The sequence below is a fragment of the Drosophila subpulchrella genome, unplaced genomic scaffold (assembly GCF_014743375.2).
Source record: "Drosophila subpulchrella strain 33 F10 #4 breed RU33 unplaced genomic scaffold, RU_Dsub_v1.1 Primary Assembly Seq37, whole genome shotgun sequence".
NCBI lineage: Eukaryota > Metazoa > Arthropoda > Insecta > Diptera > Drosophilidae > Drosophila > Drosophila subpulchrella.
This window is the reverse complement of record NW_023665590.1, coordinates 628,572-649,366: the sequence shown is the minus strand read 5'-3', so window position 1 is coordinate 649,366 and position 20,795 is coordinate 628,572. Positions and strand designations below refer to the sequence as shown.

General features: G+C 42.5%; 1 protein-coding gene across 1 annotated transcript; it reads right to left on the bottom strand.

Moving 5' to 3' along the window:
• Positions 1–351: 351 nt before the first annotated feature.
• LOC119561795 lies at positions 352–1,574 on the bottom strand. The gene has a single exon (XM_037875279.1). It carries the CDS (start codon positions 1,516–1,518, stop codon positions 442–444), a length of 1,077 nt encoding a protein of 358 aa, XP_037731207.1. The 5' UTR covers positions 1,519–1,574; the 3' UTR covers positions 352–441.
• Positions 1,575–20,795: the final 19,221 nt, after the last annotated feature.

Here is a 20,795-nt window from a genome sequence, read left to right as displayed (position 1 = left end):
CGATTAAACTTAACATATCTTTTGCATCGCCTTTATAAATTGGTATTTTGAATGTCCTTCTATTTTTACCATTACAGTGCGCTTAATGAGCCGTTGGAAACACTATTTTATTCAATATTTTAACAATTCACTTAGTAGTACTTATTCCTAATACAACAAAACGAAAAACGAACGAAAAATCTGAGCAAATGAAGTTTTAAGCCGAAATCCCTTGATAGTGTTATTTTTGTTGCCGCATAATTTTGATACTTTTATGATAAATGTATCGATGTTTTAAAAACCCTTCGCATTGTCGGCGTAACCACTTTTATTTAAGTTAAAAGATATGGTCATTGCCCACACATTGGTGCTATTTTTGTTGCCGCAGCTGTATGTATAAAACAAACATTTATTATACGTATTTGTTATTATAGTTACTTAGTCTGCATTATATATTTTTATTTATAGAAAATAAAAGCATGTTTTTAGATTAAATGACATTTGACTATGTGGAAAGCCAATTGGGATACAATCGTCAAGAGCCGTTTTCGATTTTAATGTATTATCATGCCGTGTAGCTGTTCGCCGAAATCGTAAAGCCGAAACGTTGCCTTTTTTAGTTTTTACATCCAAATACATTTCTAAGTCGGCGAGCTTGCTAAATAAAGTTTTAAAATCTCGCTCCGCGCTGTAAAGAAATTTACATCGTGTAGTAAAACTTTTATTTACAAAACAATTGAAAAGACGTTGGATGCGAAACTCAAGCTGTGTCATAATGTATTTGACGTTAAGCTTTGTCACGGAATACACATCATAAACCAGGTGAAGATTATCCCCAGCGGCACATTTAAAAACCTTGGCGGAAAAATGTTGTAAAAAGTCAACATAGAGCTTGTAGCATTCTAGATTTAGCTTCAATTTCCAATTTTCTAAAATAATATTTTGTGTATCAGCGTAGTAAAAAAATATTTTTTCAATAGCTCTTAGGGTTTCTAAGTTATATTCCATTGCTTCGTCGATAATTTCTGAAAATATAGTATGAAAGAATTCCATTTCAGCAAAGTAGTTTGTAAGATAAACTTTAACAAATGGTGGTTGTGCTGTTGGAATTTGCCGAAGTCTTAATAAAAGTTCATGACTTGAATTTTTTGACACTTCAAAAAAATGTTCACTATCTGTAGAAAATGTTTCAATAGTTATTGAAGTTTTGTAAAAAAACGTTGACAATTCGTGCATCCTAAGAATATAATTTTCTACACTTGTAACATTATTTTCGGAGTCACTAAGCAACGTCGACACTGTAAAGTTTTTGTGCAGTCTTTCCAAGAAGTGTCGTAACTTATGTTGCAGATTGTGTTTACTACCATCTGACTTTTCAATGGATTTATAAAAGTATTCCGGTATTAGTTCTCCTCTAAAAGAGTGTAGCCAATTCTGTGCTCTGGGCTGTTGTCGAATGCCGCTGACATTAAATTTTTGAATTTGAGTAGACCATGTCAGCAAGTTTATAAATGTAGCAATAAGTCTTGTCCAATTCATTGCGAAAGGTATGGTAATGACCGCGCTGCGTTGACCGACCACTAAAAAGAAAAACTTGAATTAGGGCTGACATGAAAACACTTTTTTAAAGCGAAGTAGTCTATAAATAGCTCATGAAGTATTTTAACAAATGGTATAAATGGCTGTATAATATACAGTGTATACATATGCACTAGGGTTGTCGAATATTTTTAAAAATATCGTACCGAAGATATTTATAAAAATAAAATGTATTCGATATTTTTGATAGTATTTTATTTCAATTAAAAGCTACTTTTTATTTTTCCAAGACAAATCTACATAAGGTACACCCAAAAAAAATCTTTGGTAAAATTTACCAATATAATAGTTAAGTCCCATCAAATAAGCGATTGGCCTGTTTAATACTTACTCCAACGTAATCTGTTATCCTATATTTGTGAAAGTTTTTCTACATTAAAATTATTTAAAAACAAGTACCAACTGAAAACATTTTGTAAAAAAAAACCTTATTTTAAGAACTAAACATGTTTCCATTTTTCCAGTGTTCATCTTGCAGCAATAAAACGGAATCGATACATATGTGCGTGTTTTTTTTATATAAGTGTTGGTAAGGGCACTGCCGAAAGGCAATTTTGAGCACCGCTGCTCTTGATCCTACCAACTAAACATATTTAACTACGTGCTACAAAACAAATCTGGATCTCCACAAGACTAAGGACCGGGCTATTGGTTTATAAAGTTTTCGCCCACCCTACCCTGATCACCAACGACCTTTAACATTTATGGTGATCCTTAAAAGGCTATTACACTTTACATAACAGACATCAGTCGAAGCCGCATAGCTTCCCTTTAGATAACTACAGAGACTTAGTGTACATTATAAAATTTATTTTTAAACATATATAGATCTGACAATCCTGCAAAATTTATTTCTAACCAAGTTCATTAGGAGCTAAAGGACCGTATTGGCTGTAACTTATAATTATAAATTGGGCCTAAATATAAGAAAACTAACTTTAGATAAATTCCATGTCATATATTAAAAACTGAGAGCAGGAAAATTGGGTGAAGATAATAAAAGCAATATTTTAAACATATTATTTTTTCATTTATATATTTTTTTTCATTAGTTTGATGTTGCTTTTTTATACCCTTGCAGAGGGTATATTGATTTCAGTCAGAAGTTTGCAATGCAGAGAAGGATACGTTTCCAACCCCATAAAGTATATGGGCATTTCCGGGGGTCGCGAACGTACGTTCGTACGCACTAAGTGCAAATAAAAAAATGAAAAGAAATCTTTTCTGAATTTTTTTTTTGCTATTCGATAGCATTTTGTTAGTTCTTTGCTAAGTGTAAATTATGGGATTTATTGAGCTATCGTTTTCATAATATTGGCAAAAAACATGCGGTCGCGAACGTACACAAAATAGAAGTCGACTTTGGCTTAATCTAGTAAAATGCAAATATCTGCGATTTGGGACGGAATATTCTAAAGCAATAACTTTACTTTTAAAGTGGATTCATGTAGCTTTTATTTGAGTCTGTTCCCAAGAATATATCTCTATATGTTTTTTTTATTGAATTCAGTACCGGTCGCGAACGTACGATTTTTCCATGCTGTTTTATTAACAGTTAATCGAAAATTTGTTTGCTCTCCTTGAATTTTTATCTTTTTATTAGATTGCAATAAAGAGATTTGGTAGAAAAAGTTCAAAAAAATCATATGTTTTCCTTGCGAAAAAATTAATCATAAAAATGCCTTTAAAAGTAGCTAAAAATGAAAAAACCGTGAATTTTTCAGTTTTCAGGGAAATTTCTACAGCAAAACAAATGAAATATGCTGTATTATGAAAATTTGGCCATTGATTTGTGAAAATACGCAAAAGATTCGATGATTTTGAAGATTTTTTTGTTTCGCTCCTGGTTGACCATTTTTTGGATTTGGCCATATATATTCTTGATCAGCATGACTAGACGAGTCGATCTAGCCATGTCCGTCTGCCGTCCGTTTCTACGCAAACTAGTCTCTAAGTTTTAAAGCTATCGGGCTGAAACTTTCCCAAAAGTCTTATTTCTTTTGCAGTTAGTATATAAGTCGGAACCAGCCGGATCGGACAACTATATCTTATAGCTCCCACAGGAATAATCGGGAAAAAATATTTAAAAAAATTATATCTTTGGTGATTGTTTTTTAACATATAGCCTCCCAAGCTTGGAAATAACATTTTTTAATTAGTTTTGAATTTCGAATTAAATTTTATCAAAATCGGACGACTATATCATATAGCTGCCATAGGAACGATCGTAAAATTGGTGGAAAAATAACATGAAACAAATTATAGCTTCGGTGTTTTTAAACATATATCCTCCTACGCTTGGAAATAACATAACTTAATTATTTTTGAATTTCGAATTTAATTTTATCAAAATCGGACGACTATATCATATAGCTGCCATAGGAACGATTGGAAAGTTGGCGGGAAAATAATATGAAACAACTTATAGCTTCGGTGTTTTTATCATATAACCTCCTACGCTTGGAAATAACATTATTTAATTAGTTTTGAATTTCGAATTAAATGTTATCAAAATCGGACGACTATATCATATAGCTGCCATAGGAACGATCGGAAAACTGGTAGGAAAATAATATGAAACAAATTATAGCTTCGGTGTTTTTTGACATATTATCTTATACTATTGGGAATATCATTTTTTGTATTTTAATACCCGTTACTCGTGGAGTAAAATGGTATACTAGATTCGTCGGAAAGTATGTAACAGGCAGAAGGAAGCGTTTCCGACCCCATAAAGTATTCCTGATCAGGATCACTAGCCGAGTCGATCTAGCCATGTCCGTCTGTCCGTCTGTCTGTCCGTCCGGATGAACGCTGAGATCTCGGAAACTATGAGAGCTAGGCTATTGAGACTTGGAGTGCAGATTCCTGCGCTTCTTACGCAGCGCAAGTTTGTTTCAGTAGAGTGCCACGCCCACTCTAACGCCCACAAACCGCCCAAAACTGTGGCTCCTACAGTTTTGATGCTAGAATAAAAATTCAAAATCAATACCTATCGATTGATAAAAAAAAAGTTTTCCACGCCCGTTTTTACGCCCACAAACCGCCCACAAACTTCAAAAAATCGTAAGTATGAACGTGGATATCTCGGAAACTATCAAGGATAGAGAATTGGGATCTCAGATTTAGATTTCGTAGCCTTGTGCGCAGCGCAAGTTTGTTATGCAAATATGCCACGCCCACTCTAACGCCCACAAGCCTGTGACGCCCACAATTTTCATGCTAGATATAAAATTTTAACTGAACTGTATTGGTCTCGTCAATACCTATCGATTGACCCAAAAAAAAATTTGCCACGCCCACTCGAACGACCATAACGCTTAAGTCTGTCTACCGCCGATAGGTGGCGCATTTCAATCTCGCTTTGCTGCTTTCATATCTCCATTTCCCTTTGGTCCCTTTAGCTGAGTAACGGGTATCTGATAGTCGAGGTACTCGACTATAGCGTTCTTCCTTGTTAAATTTAATAATTATAGCTGCAAGGGTATACAAACTTGGGCTTGCCGAACTTAACTTCCTTTCTTGCTTAACATATAACCTCCTACGCTTGGAAATAACATTATCTAATTAGTTTTTAATGTCGTATTTAATTTTATTGAAATCGGACGACTATATCATATAGCTGCCATAGGAACGATCGGAAAATTGGTGGGAAAATAATATTAAACATTAATGTTATCTTATACTATTCGGAATAAAATTTTGTGTTTTTGTAAGAATTTCGAATTAAATTTAATAAAAATCGGACGGCTCTAACATATAGCTGTCAAAGAAACGGTCAGAGAAATAATGAAATAATTTTTATACCCTTGAAACTTTCCTTAAAGTATTATTCCGAAATCTTAAATGTGCCCCTCGATGTTGCAGAATAAGATGCTCTGGAACGGGAAATGCTTCGGATCTACCCATATCTGCCAATACATTTTCTCGATATCGGCACTGTAGACGTATCGGAAATATCGCCACTTCAGGATCTGGATAGTAAGATCGGACTGTAAGACTGGGCCAGCATGAAGGATGTCATTTAAACTGATCCCATTCTCTGAAGGGCTGGAGGCATTGAAAACCACACGTAGCTTGGTGGTTGTACTTTCCGGCTTGAGCACGGCATGATGCGGAAGGTAATAACTGGCAGAATTATGGGTAGGACGGACTTCTTTCATGTGATGGAGGTCGAGATACTCTTGAATCACGGAGTCGTATTTGGTTTTGAGCTGACTGTCCCTCTTTAGGCGTTGCTCGGTTCTAAGGAACTGCGACAATGCGGAGGATCTGGAGTGACCGAGGGCGGATTTCACGTTTTCGGGATCACGAAACGGAAGACTTACTACATACCTGCCGTTATCGTCTCTCGTAGTCGTCCGGAGAAAATTTTCCTCACATGTCAAATCGGAAGATTTTGTCACTTTTACTGGCAGATCCTCCACCTCACAAAATTTGGTGAGAAGCCTATCCAGGGACGTGTCAACCGTGTGGGAGATTCGCGTGGAAAAAACGGAAATCTGATTTTCCCTTGGAACAGGAAATGGTTTCTTGACCGAGGAGAGAGCCACAAATGTTAGGCCGGGTGCCGCTTAGGAGAATGGATGGCAGTACGTCAGCCCCGACCAGTATATCTATCTGTGTGCTCTCGTACAACTTTGGATCCGCCAGTGGCAGTTTGGAAAGATCCCGTAGAAACTGTTGCGGAATCGGACAAGATGGAAGGTTTCCAGCTAATTGAGGAAGAACATAGGTCGTCGTGTTTATTTGGAGGCCAGGCCTGGTCGGAGAACGGTTGGTAAACTGACAAAGCTTTTTGGATTCAGCGGATACTGTCTGGTTTTAACCTGATACTTGGGCTCGGATTACTTCGTGAGGCAACTTAATTAATTTGAACAGCCGCTTAGAAATAAAGGTTGCCTCTGATCCTGAATCTATCAAGGCACGAGTTTTAAAATTCGACCCTAGGTGACATATGTCAATTATGGCGGTGCCCAGCAAGACGGATCTATACCCCGTCGCGAAGTAATTTTGGACTGTAGAGTCCGTGGATCTGGAAGCGGTGGCAACTAGTGTATTTGGTCTTGATCTGGGTCTCGGGGAGGGATTCAAAGGCGATTGGGAGGAGTGGCCTCTGAGTAGTAAGGTGTGATGGCGGCCGTGGCACGTGAAGCAACTATGAGTACTTTCATAATCACGCAGCTTATGCTGCGTGGCTGATGAATTTTGCTACATTAAGAAACTCAAATAATTTTTTTTTAGTGTATGGAATTCATTTTTCTCTTATTCATGTTAAGTCTCATTCAAAAATAATGGAATTTACCAAAAAGTTGTTTATTACTGCTTGGAGAGTTGAGACAGGAATAGCCGCAATTGTTTCTCGAATGGATTGCCTTAGTTCATTCAAATTTGTTGGTTTTGCTTTGTAGACTTCCTGTTTGCAATAGCCCCACAAGAAAAAGTCAGGTGCAGCAAGGTCAGGCGACCTGGGTGGCCAACGGAATGTGGAGTTTCTGGATATCAGCTTATTGGGAAATTTTCGACGCAATTCTGTCATAACAGGTTGGGCTATGTGAGGAGCTGCACCATCTTGCTGAAACCACACAGAGTTGAAAGAAATTCTCATTCGGCGTAATTCTGGATAGAAAAACTCTCTCAACATGCTCAAGTAACGGTCTCCAGTAACCGTAACGGTGTGACCGTTTTCTTCGAAGAAGTAGGGCCCGACAATGCAGCGTGATGAAACTGCACACCACACTGTGGGTTGGAAGCACTCCATATTCGACAATTTTGTTTGTTTATGTTGTCGTTTAAATCGAAATGGGCCTCGTCAGACATGAAAAGACAGTTCAACATGTTTCCATCCTCTTCCACCATTTGAAGCATCTTTTGGCAAAATTCCAAGCGAATCGGCAAGTCTGCAGTGTTCAGTTTGTTGGCCATTTGAATTTTTTATAATCTTTGTACATAATTGACTGTAATGACTGTCTGCTTACATCCATTTGAGCAGATAAGCTTCTTGTCGAAACACGTGGATTGTTTTGTATGCAGCAGCGATTGTTTCCTCCGTTCGAACTGAAGGGTTTCGATGGTAAGGTCTTCTGTTGACTGTCCCATGCTCGGCAAAATGGTTTACAAGTCTCATTATGGTCCATCTGCTCGGAGGATTGCCGCCAAACGTGCGCCTATACTCTCTTTGAACCGAAACAACGGTCTCCAGTGCGTGATAGCGGCGGACAATCCAAATTCTTGTTTCAGTGTCCCAGTTATCCATTTTTGTTAAATGTAAAAGTCAATCTGCAAAATAAAAAAAAAATTAACCAGATTCATTAAATAGAAAAAAAGTTATTTAATTTTTTTTGGTAGCGGCTTTCATCAGCCACCCTATATATGCCGACCGCTCGTCGACAGTCATCTGGAGAAATCGTGCACATGTGCGGACAGGATGGTTTTCCTTCTTACAAAGGTCACATCCTTTGGGCTTGGGTGCTACCCTTGTCTCGTAAGAATTTATTCTTCGAGGTGCTGCAGTGGGGGCGGAGGTTTTTGGCAGAGATTGACTCGAGCCTGACGGCCGTACGTCGTCTATGGCTTTTAAGGTCCGGAGACGCTCCATAAGGAAGGCGTTCAGCTCCTGCCACGTCGGAATCTCGGCTTTGTTGTGCAGGGACTGTTCCCACATGGATAGCGTGAGCCTCGGAAGTTTGGAGGAGCACATGTACACTAAGAGGCAATCCCAATTTTCGGTTTCAGTTCCGGACATTTCTAAAGCCGTGAGGCAACCCTGGATAGTGCGTTGAAGTTCTCGGATAACTGACCCAGATGAACAGTATTTTTAATTGGCTATTTACTAGAAACCGCTTATTTTCGAAACTCTCAGTTAGGTTAGCCCAAGCTGAGCGAAAGCCATTGTTAGTAAGGGGGGAGTTCGACACTATCGTGTGTGCATCGCCACTTGTTTTGGCATTTAGGTGAAACAGTTTTTAGACTTGCGTCAGCCTTGGATTGTTTATATATATGGCCGTAAACAGATCCCTTAAGGTCGGCCACCGCAGATAATCTCCGGTGAAAACCTCGGTATCGCACGGAGGCAGCCGACAGCCAGAGGAAATGTATGCCTGGGTAGGAACAGCTTGAACTTGGGGAGCCTGGGCTATCATATCCGCGATCTGACCCCCACATCTCTCGTAAACGGAATAGCAGTAGCCGTATTTAGCTTTGAGGAAAAGCAAACTATCAGCTGCACTGTTTCCGGCTTCTGCTATGCACCCGGTGCATTCATCGTATTCTGCCTTGATGCGGTCCCATAACGCGCGTATTTCTTCGCGGCGGATGTTTAGCATGGACAGAGTAGGAGGGATCGGCGAAGGAGTGTTTGGTTTGGATTCAAACTCACTCAGCCGATCTTAGACCTCAATAAATTAGCTTAGAGCAATTTGGGAAGGTGTTAGTGCCATTTTGACGTTTCCACGGGTGACCCTTTTTCGGGGCGACGAGGACTTAGCGATTAGTTCGGGTGTAAGCGGATCTACGGATGTGCCTGGAACTACGGCAGGTGGAATAGACAACTTGTTGTTATCACTTCCAACGGACATTTAAAAATCTCACGCCTTTGTTTATGTCGAATAAATAGAAAACCTGGCCCACTTCTGGAACAGTGGAACGAGGTGTCGACAAAAAAGTAATGGATCGGAGAAATAGAAAACCGACCTGGTTTACTTTGCGGAATTAAACCCAATGATACGGATAAGGCACGGTGAGTAAGGAGTTCGTATATCACCCGTGGAGAAATAATACTATAATATTTAACCCTTTTGGTATATGTATATTGTAATTGGGATCAAGTTTGGTATATTTTTTTTTGTGCTGGTATTTTTTGCGTTTGAAACAAATTCAGGGAGGCAAAATACCAAAAATGTGTTAATATGTAGTCCCCGGTGGAGTAATTGTATTATTTCGCCTTTATTTAAACTTCTAAATGAAGAAAAATACCAAAATATGCCAATAAGTTGTTGGCCGGAGGATGCGATCTGTTGATTATTTAATATTAGAGTATTGTTTTAAATTAATTTAATTTTCAGAGGGAAAAATACTAAATATATACCAAAAAAATTGGTGGACGGAGGATGCTATGCATGAGGTGGAGTGCTAGTATTATTTTCCCTGGATAAATTAAATTTGATTAAGTAAATACCAAATACCGAAAAAATACTAAAAGGTTTGATGGTGGTAAATAAAACACAATGACCAAAAAATTTTCACGTCGGTTTTTATTTTTATTATTTTTACCCAGATGGCCGACGGAAAACTTTAATAAGTCGGAACGGGATGGTGGAGCTTAAATTATATGTGAATGTATGTAGATATTTGTATGTATGTAGATATTTGTATGTATGTAGATATTTGTATGTATGTAGATATTTGTATATATGTAATGTTCGCCGGTTTTAAATTTATTAAATAATTATTGCCGGCGGGGTATGTGTTGTTGTGGACGTTTTCGGTTTATTTGTATGTGGACTGTACTTGGAAAAACGAAAACATATGTGCAAGTACTTTAGCGGCTGCGGATATACAGTGAGAAAAACTTGGAAAGTTTTGGGGGCTTGAAATGGCAGAGCACTGAAAATTAACTAATTCTCACTGTATGCTTGGCTTATAATTGCACAATATATTTTCTAAGCTTGGAATGTTTTTTCTCGATTTTATATAAGTGTATGTATGTATGGATGAGCGGCCAAATGCAATTAAAAAAGGAGTCGGAAAAATTGGAAATATGGCCGCACGTAGCAAAAGGAAAATCGAAGAAAAAATTGCGAAGTAATTTATTCATTGCCGTTGTCGGGTTTAATTTGACTTGGTTTTTGGACAAATCGTACAGAAAGTCTTAACGAATTATATTTTCGAGTGGCTGACTGCAGACCGGCAATTAATGAGACGAATAAGCTTTTCATATCGTGCATAGATGTTTATTGGTTCACTGGGAAATAAGAACTCATTAAGCCTAACTAAACTTAAGCGCTCCAGAGCGGAGCGGAGACTTACGTCTGCCATCCAAGGCGGGGCATGGAACCCAATATTCGGATGGAGTATTTTTAGGAGGGACTTTTTGTACGTAAACTTGCGTTGAATAGTGGATGGTGTGTGGAACTGAGGCGGATGAGGGTCGCATGGAATCGGCAGAGTAAAAGGACCGCTGTTTCGATGCAGCAATGTGTGATGCCGATCACGGAATTGATGGCTACTTGCAAAGCAATTGGAGCACAACTGCTTCCTTTGAATATAGGCCAGACGATCGTCTACCGTCATCTGTAGGAAGCGTGGACATTGTAGTATGCACTTATATTGAATATCTACTGTACCAAGAGTACTTGAAGCAAACACACTGTAACACTTTGTTGCAGTGTTTACATAAACAAAGGCCCGGTCAAAAACCTAAGTGGCCGAAACATGAGTCGATCGGCGGCGTACACATAAAGTGCAAGTGTCAGCATTCTGTTGCACGCCGGCCGCTCAGCCAAACTCAAGTACATGCATATACCTCCGCGCTCCAGAATAAGTGAGCATAGCTATATACTTAAGAATATATATGTTGCAGTTGGAGTCGGATGGGAGGGACTTTATCGATAGGTTAGGTCGATAGGGCGATAGTTGCAGCAGCGGGATGAGTCTGGCGGGCGATCTGGCCATTTGAAGGTTAATCCCGGTTCGCTCTGGGATTACTTAAAATGGACCATGTATCCAATGACCCAATTTTGAGAGAGGCCATGTAATATGGCGGGGGGTATGAACGATAATCCGCAGATGTCGAGATAGTCGCGGCCATACTGTCCAGCCAGGTAGATGCAGCTAGACGTGAAACTACAGATTTTTCTTTGTGCTTAAAATTAAATAGTGAGTGAGGTTATAGTTATATAGTAGTTCGGTATTTAATATTTATAATTTATAAAGGCAGCCGGGGTCCCAATACAAAGGGCCCCGGAATATTTATTTGGAGTTCTACTGACATCTGCGCGACTTCGCCATACCTGCCAGCCCGACTTGGCTGCCCAGCAATCGGTGTCGTTCGACCCGTATCAAAGACCAGCCAGAAAAGCCTTTCACAGTCGACGCCGACGACATCAAGCATTTCCCGGTGAGTCCGTTCCGGTGTACCGCGTCCTCCTCATCTCGGGAACTTCCAGCGGTCGCATAGCGGCGCTGAGAAGTATCGCCATTTTGTCTGGCAGCCAAATCTCGGACTGCCATTGCACAACTCACCGGAGAGCGCCGTTTTCCTGTGTGGAGATCCGTATCGCTGCTGGCCTTCGGCGAGAAGTCTTCCGCCCGGGCTATCATTGCCTCCAGGCCCGGCCCAATAGTGGCTGAAATTAAGAAAAATTAAATACACGTGTACCTTGATTATATATATTGATATCTACTTCCCTGTTTGTGAATTTATCCGGAGTTAGACCCGAGAGCCTTATTTGTCCTCGTTGTTTGCCTAAAATTAAAAAGGTCGCGAGCATTAGTTTTAAATGGTATAGCTTACAGTGCAGTTACGTACCTTTTTGGCCTGTCCCTTCTTTTCCCTTGGAGCTCCTCAGGATTAGGTGACCATACACATACGCATCGCGTATGTTCCTTTGAGGGCCGCGTTTCCAAGCGAGCTCTGCCAATACATGACTGGTAGAGCATAGTTTCCGCGGCGCCTGTACCCTTTTCCAGCAAAACCAATCCTCTGCTTTGACCGCGTAAATATTAAAGACGGCGGCCAGGTCTTAAAGGCTGAGGAAGGATAGATCTGTTAAGAGGAGCATGTTTATAAACGATTGTACTTACGATATTTATTAAACCTTTGTAAAACCCACAATGTGTGAGTAAACTTTCCCAGTGAGGGAGATGGAACCGCCGTAGTCGCGAGGAGGGGGCTCCTGCCGACAGAAAATGGGTGGTGCCCTGCAGCACCTCGAGGGCACCCATGGTTGGGTGGGAGCGCTTGGCTAGGTCACCGATAGCCACCAAATGTAATCCATTTATCCGTCAATATATGTAAATTTTTGCTTTGTTTACGTTTTTGTCTTAATGATGACCGATAGTTTAGTAATGTGAGACCGTGAAGTTATCGATATTTATGTTGCGAGCTGTGGCATTAGGGGTACTCTGCCCTGAGAAAAGACTGAGCTAGCGGCACTGCCACCAAAAAAATCAGTTCGTAACTTATTGGCGCCCAATTTAAACAAATAAATTGTCGAGGCGACGACGTCTCGCCCATTTATGACCCTGACGCCCCCGCCATCACGACCTATGGCTTGCAACATAGATTGCAATTGCTAGGGAGTGGTGACGGGCAAGTCAGCTGTGTAGGGAAGTTGGAAGTAGAACGGGAGGCGGGTCGGCGGACATTGCCGACGATTTGCTCCTGGTCACAGGTTTACCAGTGAACCGGTGATGGCATCTTGGAGCAAACTAAGATTTGCATCAGGGTTTGCACTGAGGAAAATCTGTGATAATTTCTGTGATAGAGTAGTTTAAGCTTGTATTTTGTTATTTATTTATTTGAAATGTTTTTTGTTAGGATGTTGGGTTCCCGAGTTTTTCTCCCCGTCCTGGATTTCTAATTTTATGTCGGTTGTAAACTTAATTGCGTAATCGTGACCTGTAGTAACCCTACGCGCTGCACGGTTACCTCGATTTGAAACAGAAAAAGAGGGCGGGAAAGAAAAGCCAACAGGAGCCAAACCAGCCGATGTCCTTAACTGGCGGCTATCACCACGGGTGATAGCTAGTCCAGTTGACGAACGGCTAGGCGGTGACGGGAAAATAGGAGTTTGGAGAAAGCGCAAGAAAGTTAGGTAGGAAGCCCACCGGCGAGGGTCAGTTCCATCTCCACAAGTCCAGAGTAGTACGAAGAAAAAAATAATAAGAAAAAATAGGAGATTTTGAAAGGTGTTGGAAAGGAAGATTTGTTTGTTGTTATTTATTTTGGCTATTAGATATTTTCGTATTTATTTTGATATTTATTATATTATTTATTATTGTATTTATTTGTTGTCTTATTTATTTATTTATTATCGTTTTATTAGTTATTAAGTATTTATTTAAAAATTCTTGTAGTCATGTCAGGCACGGCCACCAGCTCAGGTCGATGGGTCCTCCTGGCGACGACAAGGACGATGTCTGGTCCACGGATGTAGAGGGTGCTGCTGGGTTGCCGCGGATGTCGCTGGCTGGGGGTTTACCCAGAACGCCGGTAGGCGGTAGGATCGGGTTAGGGATCAACCGGCGGACCGGCTGCAACATCGGTCGCCCAGGGTCCTGGATTTTAAGGCAATTGTCGAGGCGCAGGATCAACTTCTGGTTCCGGAGCAGACAGGTCCACAAAAGCTGAACACGGGACGGGATACAGCGGCGGAGTCGGCGATGAACGCGGCTCTTGCACAAGCGGCCCAAACCTATCGGGCATCGCAGGAGTTGGGAGTTAGCCAGGCGTTGCGGGACGAAATCAAGAACGGATTCATGGACATGATGAAGTTGCTGAACGATGTCCTTAGGCCAGCAGATAGCAAACCGCAGCCGCTCCAGGAGAGCGCGAGTAGCCAAGTGTCAATGGTGCCCACTCCGTCGTGTCCGGAAGGCGGCGCAACTGGTCCAGCGGAAGTTCAGCAGCGGCAGGAGACAAGAGGAGGCTACCGAAGGCCACCGGAATTGCCACCCAGGCAGCGACCTCGACTGCCGGTAAATGACTCTCCAGGGATCGACAGCAGCCTGAGCCAGGAACCCGAGTATCATCCGACAGGCAGGAGTGATCGCCATGCACGGCCGTGGCGCGAGGACCGAAGGACGGTGGAGCCGGCAACGGGAACTACTACGTCCGAGTGGACTGCTGGAACCTCTCCTTCGGCGGCGAGGACGATGGCCATTCCGTGGACGACTTCGTGTTCCGCCTCGAGTTCCTGCAGCGGCAGCATCAGTGTCCGTGGAGTGAAGTTCTGCGCAACTTCCACGTACTCCTATCGGGCAGAGCGAAGGAGTGGTACTGGGTACACGTACGCCAGTCCAGAGTGGACGCTTGGGCCCAGCTGCGCAGGGCTCTGATTGATCGGTTCCGTGGTCACCAGACGGAACACGAAAGGATGCACGAGTTCCTACAACGTGAGCAACAGCCGGGAGAGAGCGCGGATGACTACATCCATTCGATGCAGCAACTCGCCTCACGCCTAAAAAAACCAATGCCAGAGCGGCAGTTGGTGAAGGTTGTGAAAAAGTGCTTGAGGGATGGCATCGCTAGATACGTTTACGCGATGGTCGTACTCACGGTGGACGAACTTCGGGAGGAGTGCTTCGAAGTAGAAAGGAGTTTCGGTCGTCGAGGGCGTGCTGCTTACTTGCAGCAGAGCAAGTAACGGGTCAGCGAGGCGCACGTACAGGACGAAGTCGACGAGCAGCGAAACCTGGAAGTGGAAAGTTGCTTCAAGTCTTTGCCTTACCTAGGGTTTATAGTCGGAGATGGACTGCTGCTGATGGATCCTGGACGTGTTTCGGCAATCCAGGAGATGCCTTACCCGAAATCCATGAAGGAAGTACGAGCTTTCCTCGGCACAGCGGGATGGTATCGACGGTTCGTCAAGAACTTCGCTACGTTAGCTGCGCCACTTTCCGAGTCCTTGAAGAAAGCTGGAAACACCAAGTTTTCCTTAAGTCCCAGCGCCACCCAGGCAGTGGATGACCTGAAGTTGGCCCTGACGAGCGCGCCGGTCCTGGTTCATGCGGATTTCAAGAAGCATTTCTACATCCAGTGCGACGCATCCCACGTTGGCGTCGGCGCGGTACTATTTCAGCGGAATTAGGACGGAGACGAGCAGCCTATCGCGTTCTTCTCGGCCAAGATGAACAAACACCAGGTTAATTACTCGGTCACGGAAAAGGCCATCCTAGCTATTCGGAAGTTCAGACCGTATGTGGAAGGGATGCCGTTCACATGCATTACTGATCACGCCAGCCTTAAGTGGTTGATGACGATGAAGGATCTGTCCGGACGACTCGCAAGGTGGTCTCTCCAGCTGCAGGGCTACGATTTCAGCATTGAACATCGCAAAGGCAGCGAGAACGTAGTCGCCGACACTCTGTCCCGCATCATCAAGGAAGTCCGGATAGATCCGACGGAGTTACTGGGATTCGAGACGACCGAATTTGCTGCGGAGGATTATACGGAGTTAGTGCAAGACGTGGAGTCCAACAGGGAGCACTTACCGGACCTCAGGGTGGACGGCGGACTAATCTTCAAGCGCATGAAGAATCCGAAAATGGACGAGGAACTGGAAGGATCCGAATGGAAACTGTGGATCCCGCAAAGCCTGACGCACAGCTTGGTAGAGCGTGCTCATTCGAACCCCAAGGCTGGCCATGGTGGGATGACGAAGACCTTGGAGATCCTGCGACGCCAGTTATATTGGCCAGGGATGACTATCCAGGTGCGGGAATACGTCCGGAATTGAGAGGTATGCAAGGAGTCCAAAGCGCCAAACTTCAGGATGCAGGTCGGAATCGGACAAAGGGTAGAGACGGAGAGGCCATTTCAGAAACTCTACATTGATTTCCTGGGCAAGTATCTGAGGTCCAAGAGTGGACACGCCTGGATATTCATCGTAGTGGACCACTTCTCCAAGTACACCTTCTTAAAGGCGGCTTCCAACGTAGTAAACTTCCTAGTAAACGAGGAATTTTACAAGTTCGGGGTGCCGGAGACGATACGTTCGGTCAACGGCAAACAGTTCGTATCTAAGGCGTTTGAAGAGATGGTTGATGGCTTCGGCATCCAACACATGAAGACTCCAGTATATTCACCACAGAGCAATGCCGCGGAGAGGGTAAACCGGAATGTCTTGGCCGCAATTCGCAGCTTCTTGGACGAAGATCACCGGGAATGGGATGCACATCTGCCGGAGATTGAGGTGGCCATCCGAAACTCTGTCCACTCAGCCGTTCTTCACCGTATTCGGTTCCAGCTACAAACTAGCCAGACGACTCAGGTCTCTGGTCGATCTGGCCGGAATGCAGACCAAGGAAAAGCTTCGGGTAATCCACGCCAAGGTGCAGAAGCATCTGGAGGGTGCATACCAGATGAGCCGGCAGCGCTACGATAAGCGAGCCCGTACGCTGCTCGCCAAGCCAGGCCAAGAAGTCTTCCGCCGCAACTTCGTGCTGAGTGATTTCAGCAAATCTTTTAACGCCAAATTTGCTCGCAAGTTCCTTAAAGCCAGGGTGGTCAAATCCGTCGGCAGCAATGCATACTTGCTGAAAGACCTCCAAGGCCGCAGTCTGGGAGTGTATCACGCCAAAGACATCCGGTTGTGATCTGAAAGGACAAAACAAAGTATACGAGCATCGCGATCAGATCTGCAATACTTCCCGTCATGCGTGGGCCCCGCGTTAGGCGCCGATCGAACTGCAGGATGATATCAGTGCCGTGTTGAATCCCATCGCATCTCCAAAGCTACCAATTATTTCATCGTTCTGCTGAAACTCCGGGCAGCGCCTCTCGAAATCTTTGGTTGATGTTGCAGTTGGAGTCGGATGGGAGGGACTTTATCGATAGGTTAGGTCGATAGTTGCAGCAGCGGGATGAGTCTGGCGGGCGATCTGGCCATTTGAAGGTTAGTCCCGGTTCGCTCTGGGATTACTTTAAATGGACCATGTATCCAATGACCCAATTTTGAGAGAGGCCATGTAATATGGCGGGGGGTATGAACGATAATCAGCAGATGTCGAGATAGTCGCGGCCATACTGTCCAGCCAGGTAGATGCAGCTAGACGTGAAACTACAAATTTTTCTTTGTGCTTAAAATTAAATAGTGAGTGAGGTTATAGTTATATAGTAGTTCGGTATTTAATATTTATAATTTATAAAGGCAGCCGGGGTCCCAATACAAAGGGCCCCGGAATATTTATTTGGAGTTCTACTGAAATCTTCGCAACTTCGCCATACCTGCCAGCCCGACTTGGCTGCCCAGCAACCGGTGTCGTTCGACCCGTATCAACGACCAGCCAGAAAAGCCTTTCACAGTCGACGCCGACGACATCAAGCATTTCCCGGTGAGCCTTGGAGCTCCTCAGGATTAGGTGACCATACACATACGCATCGCGTATGCTCCTTTGAGGGCCGCGTTTCCAAGCGAGCTCTACCAATACATGACTGGTAGAGCATAGTTTCCGCGGCGCCTGTACCCTTTTCCAGCAAAACCAATCCTCTGCTTTGACCGCGTAAATGAGGCTGAGGAAGGATAGATCTGTTAAGAGGAGCATGTATATAAACGATTGTACTTACGATATTTATTAAACCTTTGTAAAACCCACAATGTGTGAGTAAACTTTCCCAGTGAGAGAGATGAAACCGCCGTAGTCGCGAGGAGGGAGCTCCTGCCGACAGAGAATGGGTGGTGCCCTGCAGCACCTCGAGGGCACCCATGGTTGGGTGGGAGCGCTTGGCTAGGTCACCGATAGCCACCAAATGTAATCCATTTATCCGTCAATATTTGTAAATTTTTGCTTTGTTTACGTTTTTGTCTTAATGATGACCGATAGTTTAGTAATGTGAGACCGTGAAGTTATCGATATTTATGTTGCGAGCTGTGGCATTAGGGGTACTCTGCCCGGAGAAATGACTGAGCTAGCGGCACTGCCACCAAAAAAAGCAGTTCGTAACGTATAGGCCGTCTCTCCGCTGCCGTTGTTGGCAGCGCCGCTACGAGACTTAGACCTCCTGAGCTCCTTAGTAAATTAAGTTCAAGAAGAAACTCTTTTGAGCTCAGAGCGGCAACAACGGCTGCTCTGCACCTAATGCAACTAAATAAAATCATTAGTAAAGGATATACAATTAAAACCAAATTGGACTTTTATTTTTGGGCTTAACGAGAAATCTACACAAAATAAACTAATACAACATATTCGCACGGGGTGGTTCTTCTTGGTATCGTAACTAACCTTGTGTTGAATGAATTTATTTTTGAAAATTCTGCCACTCGAATTGTGTTTTTCGACTGGACGTGGAGGAAATTGTCAGATCGGAAGCTATCGACGGCCTCAAGAGTTCGATGGCGCTCCGTCTAATAGGAATCAAGCTCAAGCCACTAAGGAATTTTGGCTTTATTTTGGATGGATTGCTCCCATAATGAGAGGGTGAGTTTTGGTAGTTATGTCGAGCACTTATAAACCAGGATAGGGTCCCGATTCTCAATATTAATATCGGAAAATTTTAAGAAAGTTAAGCAACCTTGAAAAGTGAGTTGAAGTTCCTTTAAGGCTGCTCCCGACTCCTGTGCTATGGATTGCACATTGAAAAGTGTTTTCAGGTGACTATTCACCTGCAACCGCTTATTTTCGAAACGCTCAGTTAGGTTTTTCCAGGCTGAGCGAAAGCCATCATTGGTGAGTGGATATTTCGAAACTATGGAATGAGCTTCGCCACTTGTTTTTGAATTTAAGTGGAATAATTTTTCAACGGGCGTTAGACTCGGATTGTCTATTGTCTATATTGTATGTTGCCGTGAAAAGGTCCCGGACAGTCGGCCCGGCCAGCGAAAATAATTGACAGAGAATCGATAGGAGGGAGCCGTGGATAAGACGTGGAATTTTGGGATGGAGTTACTGGAGCTTGAGGTATTTGGGAGGAGCCTTTTTGGATTTGTTCCATGAGCTGCGCGGCCAACATTTTATAAGTGGAGTACGTCTGGTAATACTTGGATTTTAGTATGGATTTCGTGTCTGCGGCGCCCTCGTATGCTGCCTTTACTTTGCCACAAGGAATTGAAGTGATCGCGTCGGATTTTACAGGCGGATATCGTTGGGGTAGGAGCACCTGGAGCGTTCACAGTGGCCTCAAAGTGGATCAGACAGTCAGCTGTGGCCAATAAAGCGGGTTAAAGCGGATTTGACTGATGTTGCCATGACTTAAAATAATTTTAAATTAGAAGTAAGAAAACGGGCTAGAATCCAATTAAAATTTAGGAACCAATCAAGATAGTAAATATATACGGTCACACTGTCGGATAGGCAGAGTCAATAAATATTTATTATATCGGATGGTCGGACTTATGTAAAGAATTACGGACTTTAATTTTGTTTGTTTGGAAGGAACATTTATTGTGTGCCCTTGACCCACTGTGCACTGGCAAAAATATCGATATACGTATGTATGCACACTGTACATATGTACAAATGTGGGGTGCGAATAGCGGAATAACGCTGCGGGAATTGTAAAGACTTCTCTTATGTTTGTTTGTCGGTGCGTTTGTTTGTCACCTGCACAACTAAATTGCTGACGATTTGCTGGAGTAAATTTGTGGATATTGTAACTTTGTTTTTAATTTAGAAAGGAACAATTTTATGAATGGCGAATACATAAATTTAATATAGTTTATTTGTTTTATCGAATGTAATATCATTTTTCGTCACAATTGTTGATATCAGAAATTTTTGTTAAAGGCGCGTTCGCCACTACTTTCTACCTCGTTAAGAGGTGTTTTTGTTTGATATCAGAAGTTTTTTTTGCTCAAGAGTTTAAGTACCCCAATACCATGACTAGCAGTCGTCCCCATATGGCTTGGCTATTGAAAAACCAAACACACAGATTCGACCCCTAATCTTAGCTGAACGCCACCTTAAATTAGGCACAACAAGTTTTATCGCTTCAATTACCTATAGCACAAGTTTGGAATCTCAAGGGCTGTATAGTTTCAAATTCCAAGAGAAATCTGTCGTTTCTTACATTTCCCGCCGAACTAGCGGGTTTTTTTCAAAGTGGTAGAACAAATAGATCAAGTTTCCTATTACGATTAGCTTCTTGCAAGTAAAGGACCCTAAAACCATAACAGATTTTCCGTTTAAAAAAATTTAATAAGAATTTTTTTCATCAAATTGGTTTTTTTCTTGGTTACTCGAATAAGTATGAAATATTACGTATACGGAGCTGAATCGAGTTGCACTTTTAATCGCTTAATATCTTCCAAACGGTAATTTTTAGGGCAAAAAGTGTTATAGATCAAAAGTTGAGGAATCTCAAGGGCTATTTGATTTGAAATTTAAAAAGAAATCGTTCGACTCAAGTTTGAGAAAATAGTCAAAAAGGGGTTTTAAAAAATAACTTTTTATCATAACTCTAAATATATTATATTCAGACAATTTTACTGTATAAAGAGTATTTACCAAATTAAATTATATTTTTAGAGATATATAGCACGTTTCAGTAGCATTAGTTG

Excerpts from the sequence above, each read along its gene's own strand:
- LOC119561795 (XM_037875279.1), bottom strand. The coding sequence starts at position 1,518 with ATGAATTGGACAAGACTTATTGCTACATTTATAAACTTGCTGACATGG.